Source organism: Trematomus bernacchii, unplaced genomic scaffold (assembly GCF_902827165.1).
Source record: "Trematomus bernacchii unplaced genomic scaffold, fTreBer1.1, whole genome shotgun sequence".
NCBI lineage: Eukaryota > Metazoa > Chordata > Actinopteri > Perciformes > Nototheniidae > Trematomus > Trematomus bernacchii.
In genome coordinates, this window is record NW_022988066.1 from 2,911,660 (window position 1) to 2,926,333 (window position 14,674).

Here is a 14,674-nt window from a genome sequence, read left to right on the forward strand (position 1 = left end):
CCTGACAGACTGGCTCTCGCTCGTGCCCATGGCTAGTTTCTGGGCAGATTACGCGGACGGAACATCCCCTTCCTCCCCCACTCTGTATATATCCCTTCCTCTCTATCTCGCTCTGACTCTCTGCATCCATCCCATCTGTCCGTGTTTCATAAAAGAGATGAGGGAAGCATCAGTCTGTCAGAAAAAAAAGAGACCCTGCAGATGCTGTCGGAAGATCACTCTAATGTTGCGAGTGCATGTAGAAAACGTGACGCACAAACTGACACAGCGGTAGACAGAATCTAACTTTTGTAGTCCCACCATCACTTAGTGGAACTGCCCAATACTTGGCACAGTTTGTAAATAACACCTAAACACAAGTTACATGCCATCCAAACATGAGTTATACATCAATGTGACAAATCATAAATCACCAACAGAACTTTAAACTTCAACTTATTCAAAAGCGTGTCTCCATCTGCAGTTGTCATTTCCTGAAAGTGCCATTTATAGCTCAGATAATAAAGCTGTAGTTGGCAAAAGCACATACGGCTGGCGCCAGTTTTGCAAGCCATGCTGTTGGCTTTTTGATGACTGTTCCAGCACTCGACCTATGAGTGGTAGTTTCCCCCTTTAAAAAAAAAAAAAAAAACCCTATTCAGTCAGGTGTTCACTGTCTGTATGGAGAGACATGTGACCTTGGCTGCCACCGACAGCAGTCATGTGAGAGAGGGAGAATGAGAGAAAGACATAGGGTGCATAAAAAAGCAGAGAATCCTAGAAGAGGCATCCTTAGCAGAAAAAACAACCGAGCTCTTTGTGTTAACTCAGCGATCCAGTAAACAAAGGTGGTGAGCAAACACAGAGGACCGTTGTGTTTCCTGTAGTTGTTCTGCTGCACTACAGTTGCTCATGTCTAGGGGCTACAGTGTGTTAATGCACATTTCAGGATGATTCTCCGTACTCTTTTCACTATAAATTAAGCCAAATGCAAGTTATTTCATTGTATTTGTATTTCAGTGAAGCAAAATGAGCTGAAAATGTTCCAGGTTTTGATAATATATGCCAAGTATGAAATACAAAAAATTGAATTGATCCACTTAATCATCAGGATTGTGATTTTTTTCAGCAGTTTGATTGTGTTTGAACAGCAAAGCATCATGGGGAACACATGTATGGGCTGCCATGTGGTTTGCGTTCCTCTCCATTTATATTGTATGTCACCATCTGCAGGGTATGGATCCCTCTGCCACATGTTCACATGTTTCACTATACATGATCTGGAGGGAGGGAACCTTACATGTGATTCCCCTTAGCAACCAGTCCCGACCATTCAAGCAACCCTGCATCACTCTTGCTATTTTTAACCATGAAATAATGGATTTGGAATGTTTGTGGGAAAAACAAAACAAACATCTGTGCCCAGATTTTGTCTTTGATTGAATTGCCTTCCGCCAGATCGTTAGATAATTTGCTGTTGATATAATGTAGTGCACGATGGACATGGCTTAGTCTACTTTAAATGAGGCTTTGCATTACAAAATACTCGAATCATTCAGATAATCTTTGGCACCGCTGTGTATCGTGATTTGCGCCTGCTTTAAATGAGGCTCGACACTTAAGACAGTACAGGAATGCTTCCTTTCCAAAGTCAAGTTTTCTTTTTTCCCCCTCCCTAATAGAGCCCGTATAATGATGTCTTAATATCTTTTTGCATGTCACTTTGGCAGATTTACCGCAGAGACGGTCATTGGTGATGTGTAATTAATTTAATAACTGGGTGAAGGGTCACATTTCCTCCCCCTCTGCACGTATTACAAGTAGGTCATCGTGTGTGTGTGTGTGTGCGTGTGCGCGTGCACGTGCATGCGTGTAAATGGGTTTGAGAGATTGTAGGATTGGCCAGGAAGAAGTATATTGACTGGTATCTGGGATGGAAACATGACCCTCCCCTGTTAAGAGCAAGTTCAGTAATTATGTCAGACATCATAGATGGCCTGAGAAGTTTTCTATTATTTATGAATTCACAAGTTTGGAATCTAGGGCAGCCATATTTTTCTCTCTATTGCTCGCTCTTTGACTAACAGTGTTGGTTCCAGAGGGCTTTGAATGAAGAAGCAGAAACTGTGGTTATGTATCAGTGCTCTATTCAGCTGCCTGTGGTTCCTGGAAATAAGCAAAAATGCAGTTCTGTCGATGTTCAGACATAGGTGTTGCTTTTTATTGACATTTATTTTATTCACACACAAAGAAAACTATCATGAATACATATTCTCCTTTTATCTGCTCAGCACCTGCCTCTCTAAATACTCAATGCCCAAAGGATTGCCAGGCATCAGATTTGCAAAAATGTCCGTCCGTTAAGCAGACAGGTAACACAAGCTAAGGCTATGAGTTTATGTAAGTAACAACAAAAGAATAGGTTGCACCTTAGCATAGAAAATTATGCCTTATTTTGTCAAAAGAATAACATTGAAAATAACATATCCATACAACAAAAAGGAAAATTGAGATGATGAGAGCCCTATTAAAAAAGGGATGATGCAGGGAGATTAGATGTTGTTAGCATCAGATAATTCAGGAGTGTAATGTCCTTAAGGCCATTTGGCAAATTGCTGATAATGGATTGAAAGCATGCGGCATGGTTCGAGTAATAATTACATACATTTCCAGTTCTGTTTTTCTGTCAGGAGGTCGAGGTTTGTTTAGTGTCAATACTTTTCATGCAGAGTCCTAATATTGATACCTGAGGCTACTGGTGCTAGCTTAATGACTGAATTCTGTACACAAGTTATTGCAGCTTGGAGGTTAGTGAGAAACAAATCCTTTGGTTGAATAGGTCTTATACAAGTTTAAAGGGCAAGTTATTTAACCAAGACTGGGGATGTTTATGACACCCTCACACTTCTCATTTGCATTGTCCCCCCAGAGTAATTGGAATATTTTCTTGACACTTCTGCGCTGATTGCTCTTGTCATGTCGATGGTATTACTGCTTGTTGTTGCCATTACACTCTTTGTTTCACGTCACATTGATCACACTGACAAATAGCCCTTGAAATCCTCAGACACTAGTTTGTGACAACAAAGATATCAGATATCAGAATGTGTGAATGTACACTGAGGTGTGTGCCCTTCAGTGCAAATCCAAAGGCACATGCACTTAGCAGGTGTGTATGTGTGTTTGTACGAAAAGATACAAGGACGAGGGAGGTTGAGTGCAGAGCTGTTGTTCTGTGCACTGATGAGAGATGCACATATGATGTGCGTAGGTTCTGTAAGAGCTGTGGTGGGCAGCTCTCCCATACCAACAGGGAGAGCTTCAAAGTGCTTCTCTAAAAAAGAATGCTTCAATCACAATGGAGGCAGTTTGACGCATTACAAGAACAAGTGAAAACAGCTACAGTGAGAGGGAGAGCAGCACAGCAATGTCTACAGAGTTGTTGTTGATATAAATATTTCTCCTTGTTACTTAACCGTACAAAGCAGTGGGATTTGGGAGGAAGAGGAAAGTCGTGCATGTGATTCACAGGGAGTCAGGATGGTAGGAGGAGGAGGAGGAGGAGGAGGAGGAAAGGTGTGGTGCAGTGACCCGGGGCCGGCTGGCTGCTCGCTCACATGTCAAAGCCAAAAGGCAGAGCCGCCTGCCTGCGAACCCATCTGGGGCCCATCAGGAACACAAACCATGGAACACACACACAAGCATGAATGAGACAGACATGCACACACACACAAACGTACACTGGTAGAGTGGAAGCGCCCCATTGTCCCAGGAGGAAAGGGAAGGCCGGCTGTGTCTGCAGGTTGTGCTTTTAGATTTTGATTCTCCTAATTTGATGGTTATGTAGGGTGATAAATGAACTGGTTTTGCATAATTGTTAAGACATGTTTCGCCTTAATGTGTTCTTGCGGGAATTTATGAATGATTTAAAAATATTTGCAATGCACCAGTTGAGTTGCCTTTTCCTCTCAAATAAATGTAATGCAATATGATTTGAAATATCAGCGGGAATCATACATTTTGCATTGCATATTTGCATCTTTGATTAAAGAATGATAAAATAATTGTGAAGATTTGTGGTCATTTCTGAACCAAGCCGCCATGAATTGAGGCTTCATTGTGTGGTAAAAGTATGAAAAACTGACCATCTTCCATTAAAACAAAATCTCCCGTCTATACAGCTCTATTATACTTTTTGATAAAAGAGGCACACACACGCTATGATTCTATGTAACTTCTTGGTTCCCTTTGAAAAGCCAGTTACATTATAAATGGATCTGTATGAAGGAGTCCACACCGCCTCAAAATAACAGAGAGTGTGGGATTTCTGAAGCAGCTGTTTGCTAAGGTGACGCCGCAAGGCAACACAAAACAAAACCAGAATGAAACATGCTATTAAATGCTCCATCCCTGGAATCTGGGCACCGCTGAATACGAGGAAAAGCAAGTCTTTTCTGCCATTGTTGTCGTGCTGTCAGGGAGGGATTTGATATCCCTGCTGTGCGTGACAGTTTGCCGTACAGGTCCTGGTAGCAACTGGACACGTGTTATGTAATCCTCCACAGATGAAGAGTTCCCCATTCAGGCAACATGCAGCTCACTGTGCCATTCATTAGGACACTGGAAATACAAAGGGCAGAGCAATAGCCTTCACTATTCGTAATGAGTCAACATTATTGCAAGCTACACCCCTAATTTCATTTGTGATTTTTATTTGAAATACTTTTATAATTGGGCCATTCATTGCCCAATAATATATATCAGCTGCTATTGCCATTATATCTGCCTTTGACACTTCTCTGAGGTGAGCAGTTTAACCCCTATCTGAAAGCCACATTAATATCAACCTACTGACACGGCCCTGTCATCCTGTGATGTCACAGGTAAAGAAAGTGTGCTCTACTACCCGTTAGCTTTAGCAGCTGAGGACAGGAAGTTATAGGGCTGCATAGTAAATCCATTGCTGTTTATATAACCAGCATAGGTCTTTTCTAAGCACCCAGGGAAACAGTAGGCTCTGTTGCTGCGTAACGTGGCTACGAGTGGAGATTCTGGCGGCTGCGCGCTGGTATTTATTGCCACAAGCCGCCACTCATATTGTAAGACGCAAACGGCTTAAGCTCTTCTGCTGTGGGTCCAAATGGTAAACAACCATTTCAGGGATTAGTGACCTGTCCTGGGGCCATCACCAGTAGCTACTAACTAATGACCTTTAACCCCTTAGTGAGACAGTTAGAGATAGCGCTGCTGGGACAGACTAACATGATAAAGCAGTCTCTGCCATTATCTTTAGTTTCCCGACGCTCTGAGGGCATAATGGTTTTTGCAGGCGGAAGAAAAGGACTCCAGTTGTTATACTTCCCATTAGCAGGCAGCCCAATGTGATGGTCATGAATTACACATAAGTACACTCTCTCTCTCTCTCCTGCTTCTCTCACAGTCACACACTGTTCCTCCATCACTCCCTCTTATGCTTTTCAGGGCTTCTTTGACCTCCTGTAGTTATCAGAGTGCTCCGAAGCAGAGCATGTCATGCGCCCAGAGATTAGTCCAAAATGTCAGGCAGACGTCTCACATGTCAGTCTGTCAATACGAGACACAGAGAGAGTGTGTTTGAATGCTGCCAACCCAGGAGCATGTGTTTCTGCAAGAACACTTCACACGGCACATGAGGTAGCTGCGAAAAAGGACATAAACAGGACTCGGTGTGCTGAGAGAGACTCCTCCGCATCATCACAGGCATATGGGTGTGTTAGGGTGTTTGAGGTTAACACTGACTCTGCAAAAAGTGTTGATTCAGCACCCTGAAAAGTGACGCCCTACACCGCACTCAGCAATAGAAGTCTTAGCACTGAGAACCATAATTGGCATATTTCAGCGGGTCATAGCAGGGCCGGATACGTGTTGATACTGCAGTGCCAGTGCGGTCAGCGTACCCCCCCTGCTTCCTCTGTACATTTGTCATGTCAGTTGGGTCAGGGAGAGGAGAGGGAGGGAGGGAGGGAGGGGGGGGGGTGGATAAGGACAGGAATGGCTGTAAGTGGAGGTTATCTAAAGTTGTGTGCTGAGATAGTTGTTTTTAATCTGGATGGGAGTGGAGGAGAAGATCTCCGGTGTCTGGCGTTTGTTAACCCGACGCCTGATAGGCCAGACAGACAGACAGGCCCATACATGACCGGGTGTCCTGCTCTGCCCTTTTTTTATCAGGCACTCCGTGCCCCTGTGTGACGAACACAAATGTTTGTATAACTAATGAAAAAGTAAGAATGTACAACATGTCCCTACAGTGTACACACACATGCATGTAGTGGTGGTACACAGTTTTTGAGATAACAAGGGATGTTCAAGACCAAGTGTGTGTTTGCTCTTGCCTGTAACGCGGATTTATATTTGTGTCAGCTGCAGCTGCATAATAAATAATTGATCGGCCTATCAGCAAACGTTCCCTGTACATGGCCTACTTAATTTGAAAATGGTTACATAGCAAACGTTGCAGTAAAATGCCTTGTTTCCACACAATCGAGTATTAATCGTAATTACAGTGTTCAAAAGATCATTTGTATTTCTGAGACAGATCTTTTGCCATGTCCTCTCTGTAGAGTGTCCTAGGTGTGTTTCCGTTGGAGCTGTGTGTTCCCCCCCAGGCTGCTGTAGAGGAGTAGAAAGTGATTAATTGCTGGCTGATATCTGTGTCTATGTGCACGAGCGCGTGTGTATGTTGGGGTTCAGATGAGACGAGCGTAGATAGACATTTCACAGATAAAGAAGGTGGACTTTGCTCTCTCCTTTTTAATAGGACTGATTACACAGACAGATGACCTGAACCGAGCCGATCATCATGACCAACCCTGGGCTGAAAAACGTGCGCTAGGGCTGCAACTAACGATTATTTCTTTGATCAACTATTCTGTTAAGAATTGTCCTGTAAGTTGTAATTTCAGTTCAGCATTTTCTGACATGTTATTGATAGAACAATCAAGATGTTTCACCATTTACCCACATCGTATCTATCTATCTATTAGTGTATCCCAAAGCCAAATATGACATCTTCAAATGTCTTGTTTTGTCCTCAACTCAAAGACATTTGGTTTTCTGTCATATCGGAGTAAGGACCAAGGAAATATCCAAATTTAAGAAGCTGGAATTCGAGATTGTAGTATTTTTATTCTTTCAAAAGGATAAATCAAGTAATAACTTTGACAGCCGACAACTAATCCATTCATCTCTGCAGCTCTAGTGTACATGTGTGTTATGACTTCCAAACCTTTTGCACCTCAGACTAAATAAGGGTGCCTCCTCTTTCACTCCCTAGACATACAGCTCTTGTCTTTGTCACGTAGTTTAAGCACACACTCAGGCATACTGTATTTAAGCAATGGCTCGCTCTTCTCTTGGGTTCTTATCAGCACCATCCATGCAAAGCAGAACCTCCCTTTCTCTCGCACACACACACTGACGTGCACACACACCAGTGCTCACATGTCTCCACCAGTCTGACAGCAGCAGAGAGCAGTCTGGCCCAGCCTAATCAGTGCAGTGAATTCCTGCCCTGGTCCCCTGGGCTTGTCTCCTTTGGGCTCCCCCAGAGATTGTTCCTGAAGCCCTGGGTGGCTCCACTGAGTCCACCGGCTCTCAATGTCTCTCCACTTTTCCCTTCAGGCTAGCTGAAAGGGCAGCCCCTGCTAATGGAGTACTGATTGTGTTATAGCTACAATTATCACTCTTTACCTCTCAACTCGGAGCCATTAGCAGGATAGATAGTACCCCCGGCCTGTCTGCAGTCAAGGGATAAGGGACTGTCAAGATGATGGAACGTCCGAGCCGAGCAGGGTCCAGGAAATGCCATTACACCTTTCCTCCCTGCCCCCCCCCCCCCCACACACACAGCTTAAACGTGTTGTTTGTAATGCAGGCGAGAAGGGAAACTAAAGCCGGGTGCAAGAAATACCTGCAGAGGATAATGTATCGTCTCTAGGCTTACACGAGACGTGAATCATATGTATCCCGCTGCCTTGCTGAACTATAAGCTGGGGATTTACAATACATGAGCCGGTGTGCAGCTGGTGGATTCTCACAAAGTGAGAGTACAACATCTGCATCCCAAGGTGACAGATTGCTCAAGTGCAGATCTTTGAGAAGGGAAAAATCCACCCTTAGGAGATCAGAACTAGGTGCTTTTATAAGGGTTGGATGTAAAGTCCTGTGGATAGCTTGACATCTGTCTTTAGCCTGTTATCTGTGAATGAGAAATGCACAGATGAACACAGGGAAGCTGCTGAAATAGTGTCTTAGTGAGTACTTTCCATATTGCAATTCCCAGGTGCTATTTAGCAACACATTTATCTACTATTTCCCATTTGACTGCCCAGGCCTTAGCGCTTCCCTACGGTACGTGGTCATGTATCTAATCATTCCATTTCGCTTTCTGTTTTTTTTTTCTCCAGGCGAGCTCACCTGCGGCTGTGTCTCGAGCGGTTGAAGGCCCTCATACCCCTGGGACCCGACTGCAACCGGCACACAACCCTGGGCCTGCTCAACAAAGCCAAATCACACATAAAGGTACGGGATAAAGCCCACAGAGCTGAAGACTCATGAATATGAACCACAGTGTGAAAATAGAACATGCATTATTAAAGCAAGATAAATAGCAAGAACAGTGGTGGATCTGAAATACATTTGACCTACACGATATAAAATAGGATTGTGATTCACTGCAAAAGAGTTGAAAACAACATAATATAATGTCAAGGTAATGATATGTTCATACAAATGCACTACCATAAAAAGATATTGGATTTTATTTGTCTTGACCTTTGCTTTTGATTGCAAATGTAATTGACTTCTAAGGATCATTACAGTTTCTAAATGAAGAAGTAGTTTAAATGAAGGGTAGACTTTAAATACATCTATAAATATTTATAGTTCAACATTGGGTGGTTGATGTGTAAATATAAAACATTTCCCGTAGCAATAAACTGTGCGTATGCAAACAAACCTCAGCCAGTGTTCAGCTGGTCACTGGTGATCACTGCCTGAGCATATCACACAATAAGACACCCTGCTTCACGCCTTCCCATCCACTTAAAACACAGGCATGTGACTGCCCGAGGATGAGCAGTCTGCATGGAAAAAGCCTGCCGTAGCGTGCATTCACGTAACATAAAGACGATATTGTTGTTGTAAGCACCCCCTCGCTACTGCCGTCACCACTCTGCACTTCTGCTGCTGTCAACTTGAGTCTCTCCATCTCTTATTGATGGCCTATTGTTTTGGTCCGTCGCCGTGAGTCACGCTCGTCACTATTGGCGACCGTGACATAAGGCTACAAGGTTAGAAGTGCAACAAGGCTGTATGAGTCCCTGCCACGGCCCTCGCTTAGATTGTCATGGCACCAGGGCGTAAAAACACAGGCAGCAGGTAAGTGAGGGGACACGGTGTAAACAAGGCGGGCGAGGGAAATCATTCCAGAGCTGGCAGGAGGGAAGACCATGGGGTTTAGTCTTTGAATGCAAACAAACAGGCAGTGTTTGGTATCTGACAAATGTTTGATATAAAAGGAATTTCTTAACAGACAACAACATCCGTCTCTACAGTATCTCAGCACAATACATTTGTTTTCCAGCTTTCCTCCTCTCAGTCATATATTTATATCTTTTCATCACTTTTATCTGGCTGTCTCCTTCACACCCTCACACGTATTTATCGCTCCATAAAAAGGTCTCTGATACACATAGTTAACCTTTTCTCCCTCTCCCCCTTCTCTTTCTCCTGAGCAGAAACTTGAAGATGCAGACAGGAAGAGCCAGTACCAGCTGGAGTCTCTGGAGCGGGAGCAGCGACACCTCCAGCGCCAGCTGGAGCTGCTGAGGGGGGGCAGTGGTGCTGCAGCCCAGAGCAGCCCAGGGGAGGGGGAGAGGATACGCATGGACAGTGTGGGCTCCACCCTCTGCTCCGACCGCTCCGACTCTGACCAGGGTGAGTGACGCTGCAGTCTTTAAACAGGATTTTAATTTGGCGAGTACAAGGCCTTATGAACCTCCAGCTGCTCTGGGGGTTTTCACACCACATAGAGGTTGTACCCGTCCCTCTGGGGCTGTTTGTGAAATGAGGTGTTGCTGAAAATAATCAACACAAATTTCCCGGATAAAGGTGTAAAATGAAAATGCTTTCTGAAAGGATTTAAAGAAAGCTTTGGTTAGTTAAAGTATCAAACCTACAATTTAAATTAATCTTTAGTTAATGTCATTCCAACCTAAAGTTAAACTGAACCATGTTAATTGGATTCATATTTATTAACAAGGACTGCCATAACATAGTGATGTAAATAATGAAGTTGGTTTTGGTCTTTTCCTGGGATATGTTGACTTAAAAACATAGAATATCATCAGCCTTAACTTTTAGGCAACCCCATTATCTTTACACTTAAATATGATATTTTCGACTAAATGATTCCCTTTCTTCTCTCTTCCCCCGCCCTCTCTCTGCTCATCTCTACATTGGCGGCTGCAGAGGAGATTGAGGTGGATGTGGAAAGCACAGAGTTCTCCCATGGAGAGCTGGACAGTGTGAGCATAGCCAGCACCAGCGACCTGGACGACCACAGCAGCCTGCAGAGCATGGCCAGCGACGAGGGCTACTCCTCCTGCAGTGTCAAACTTGCCTTCTCCTCCTAGACCTCCCACTCCGCCACCGCCAGCATCTCCTCCCTGCCAAACCCGCCGGCCCTCCCATCTGTTTCTCCATCCAGCCATGTCTACGTGCACACACCCCCGCCGTCACCTCCGCCTACGACGGCCACAGCTGACAGCGTTCCTGTCGCTCCTGCCTCTCAGCAGCGCCCCCTATGGCTCCTAGTCTTTAGTCCCCCCCCCCCACCCCACCCCCCTTTACTCCTGCGCTGCTGAGGAGCTCCACTGAAAGCTTTCCTGAACTTTGAGCCGCCAAGACCAACACCCGGGACACAGACACAGCCATGTGAAACTGCCCATCAATTTTAATCTGCTTTTAAAGGGAGATCAGAGTTGGTTGATATATTAAAAAAAAACATCATCCTGTTTTTTTAAAACCCACCTAATTGAAATGAATGATTGATTTCACCTTTTGGCTTTTGATGAACTCTTAAATGTCTGAATTTTTGTAATATTACACAACCCCGAATTTGACTTGAAATGCACTTAAATTCGTATGATATGAAATAATTCAGAGTTTAGGGTTCTTCCCCCTGTGGGCTGTGTGTTTCCTGTGCATCCCTTCTTAACGTTGTGGTGTTGGGTCTGGTTAAACGGCAGCACATCTAATCTGGACTGTAATCAACACTGTGGGTGAACTTTGCCATATCAGCACAGCTTGGCCCTGATGAACGTCCCTTCAGGCCTGAATTTAGTCCTTGTCTTATCGTTTTTCATTACCTCTGTTCGACACCGCAGAAGCTCGGACACTCGAATTGGTGCTATTGTGAAACAAACCAATGGGAAAAGCAGATCAGATCCACCACCACAGAGCTTTTAAAGCAAACAAAGTGTGTCTGCAGTGATTGTTTCCAACCAGGCACGGAGGAAAACAACCAAAAAAATGGAGGAAAAAACAACATTCCTGTTGAATGTGGGTGCTCAGTGCATTTTTAAAGAGTGCAAATTGTAACTTGTGTGTTTTGTTTTGGTTTCTCTCCCCTCGACAAGCAGCTACGACAAGCTATCCTGCACTTGCCTACTTTAGAGCTGTCCATAGAAATGGCACAAACCAACAAAAAACAAAACAAGAACAGCAACAAGGAAAAAGTCCAAACAACAACAAACTTTGGAATAGATGTCCATTCTCTTTCCAGCAGTAACAAGCAATAACTCTTGTAGTCCTTTTTGTCTCGTCAGATTGAACCCCCTTCCTCTTATTTTTCTTCTCCCCTATGAAGACTGTGTGACCGTCCAAAAAGCAAATGTATTTTCTTTTGTTTGTACATAAAAATAGCTTAATGAATTAAACCTTACAAAGGAGTTAAAAAAAAGTTAGAGCTCATGGATAGAATATATTGCCTCTGTTGCTGTTTGACCTGTGTTTATTGTGAATGTCAAAACTTTTGGGGGGGGATGTATTTGGCATTCCTAACGTGGTCAGGTGATCTGTGGAGGGAAAGCCTGGAGTTTAGGGAGGAAAAAACGGGTTGTATGATGTCAATGTTCGCTATCCCAACTCCACTGGCATTAAGAATTGCACTTCAGCCACAGCTCTATGTACATTTTATTTCCCACTGTCCTTCTCTCATGGAGCTCACCTGAATCCTTTTGTATGTGGAAAAAAAAAAAACTCCTTTTAAAATATTTATTTCTCAATCCCTGAAATGACACACGCAATGGGGAAAGAGAAGTTAACTTATTTTGGTTTTGTCTTATTGTACTCCTCCTTTTGATGCTTATTCCTCATTCCTTATTTTAAGAATAGTATATTTTATGGCTTATTGTAATTTTGTTTTCGGGGTGGTGTGGGTGGGACGGGATATGAAATGTAGCCGTTTTATTTTAATTTTATGTTTTATTCAATGGACACTTGAAATGTAATCGGCCCCTAAGCTGCTCCTGGTGCTGAGCCCCGTCTGTTTAGAGTCACCAGCCTTGTCCTCAGTTGACCCCCCCCCAACAACACGCAATGCCTGAGATGATGCATGCAGACCCTAAACAACTCGATAGCCTGATAGACAAGATGGCTTCCCTCCATACCCAGCCTTCTTCACTACTAGTATATCAATTCTCCTGTCCCGTTGTTTTAGGGTCTGTGCTGAGGGGGTGGGGGTCATCTCTTCACAAGGTTTTATCTATAGCCAAGACTTTACTGGCAAATTGAGCCAGCTACTACACAATAAAAGGGGTATAAAACTCCACCTTCCTCTATTAGAGGGGTTGTAGTCTCTATTAGACTTGTGTTTTAGTTGACAAAATGTGTCTTACATTTACAATTCAATGCCTCTGACTGAGGATTTCAAGAAAAAAATCAACAAAATGAACAAATCCTTTTGGTTTTCCTGAAGGACGTCATTAAGGTGTAGAGTTTGACATGTAAGCTCTTTGAGGAGCTATGTTGAGGTTGTTGGACTTGGCACTGAATCAGAAAGTCAATGCTTCAGGTGCTTGACTATTTAAATAAAACAAATGCCAAAAACACCTTAGAACGCCTCAGTGTCCTCTCTCTCTCTATATATATATATATATATATATCTCTGAGGGAAAGTTTACATTTATTCTTCCCCTGTTTAAGTTATTAACCTTCAACTCTTTGTTTTTTTGGTCTTCATATGTTGGTTTCATGAACCTGCACTGCTGACAGGAAAAAGGTCCTGTGTTTGACAACAAAATGAATTCCACTCAGACCCGGATCGCATCCTATTGGTGTTTTTAACCTGCTCGGAGTACAATATATTTTTAACACAGTGGAGCGATTCTGATAGTGATGGGTTTTGTTGTTCACCACTGAAATGTGTGAAAACTGTCTGGCACTCATTGTATCGTCTCATGTGGAAAAACTAGTCTAAACTTGTAGTCCCGGACGGGATATAACAAACTGTAAGAACTGATTTTACTGAGGCCAGGTCTGTCCTCTCTCATGTGAGTGTACAGTGTGTGTGTGTGTGTGTGTGTGTGTGTGTGTGTGTGTGTGTGTGTGTGTGTGTGTGTGTGTGTGTATGAATGTGTGTGTGTGTGTGTGCGTGTGCGTGCGTGCGTGCGTGTGTGCTCTATGTTCTTACTAAGGCTGAGCTTTAGAGAGGCACCTGCTCCACAACGAGTCTGCACTGATCTCAGTTTGGCTGATTCCCACCTGCTACTCATTAAATATTAGACTTCTGGAGCATATTTGTCCAAAAAAAGAGACAATATAGCCAGTGTCTAATATAATTTCTGGGACTGTCACATAATATGCAGCAAAAATGTTGCTAAAAAAAGTTAACTGAGCTCAAGGTGCAGACTGGTCCTGGATCAGCCCAGGTTAGTTGGGATGTCTGACAAAGAGTTTCTGGCTATATGTTGCATATTCAAAACAATAGCATATCTTCATAAACTGGTGATCACAAAGCTATATTTTTACCTCTGTGTTTTAAGTTAATGCAGTCCTATGGTCCAGGTTAACTTTCTAGGAGGGTTCAGTCCCAGTTTTGCAGCTTGGCCAGAATGTGCAGTGTATTTTGTAAATCACACTCTATTCTGGCATCTGGCTTTGAGCAAACAGCTACATGAGGAATATGTTAGCCCAACCAAAACGAGTAGTCCCACGTGGGGAGTTGTCCTGTTGTTCTGAACCTGTGGCTATCCTTTGTAAAACATGCTGTCTGATGATGATTCTAGCCGTGTAAGTTGAAGATGCAATACTTACAATAAAACACCAAGATTTTCAAACCTGAATGACTCAACCGGGCTCTTTTACAATGCAATGTATTCATGTTGAATTAACTGTAAAGCAATGACTAACACCGCAAAACATGCTATAATTTATTCCAAATAATGTAAAGGCTTCTTTTTACAAACTGTCAAGGGTCATATCTGTTTTTTAATTATTGACACCGACAAGAGGTAACAAAACATAACATACATTTCCTATAAGAAATGTCAATAAAGAGTAAATAGGTCTGCTGCCAGGCAGGTTTCATAAACAAATAAAAAATACTCTGATATGATAGATATCGTGTTTAAGATGGGTTACCTTAGAAACAATC

General features: G+C 43.2%; 1 protein-coding gene across 2 annotated transcripts in view; it reads left to right on the top strand.

The window, feature by feature from the left end:
* The window catches only part of mxi1 (max interactor 1, dimerization protein), a 29,553-nt gene extending 15,190 nt beyond the window's left edge, over window positions 1-14,363 (top strand). For both annotated transcript variants that reach the window (XM_034120526.1, XM_034120527.1), the window contains exons 4-6: window positions 8,424-8,538; window positions 9,756-9,954; window positions 10,489-14,363. In XM_034120526.1, the coding sequence (XP_033976417.1) occupies window positions 8,424-8,538; window positions 9,756-9,954; window positions 10,489-10,652 (478 nt within the window). In that variant the 3' untranslated portion in view covers window positions 10,653-14,363. The remainder of the gene's footprint in view (window positions 1-8,423; window positions 8,539-9,755; window positions 9,955-10,488) is intronic.
* The last annotated feature ends 311 nt before the right edge of the window (window positions 14,364-14,674 follow it).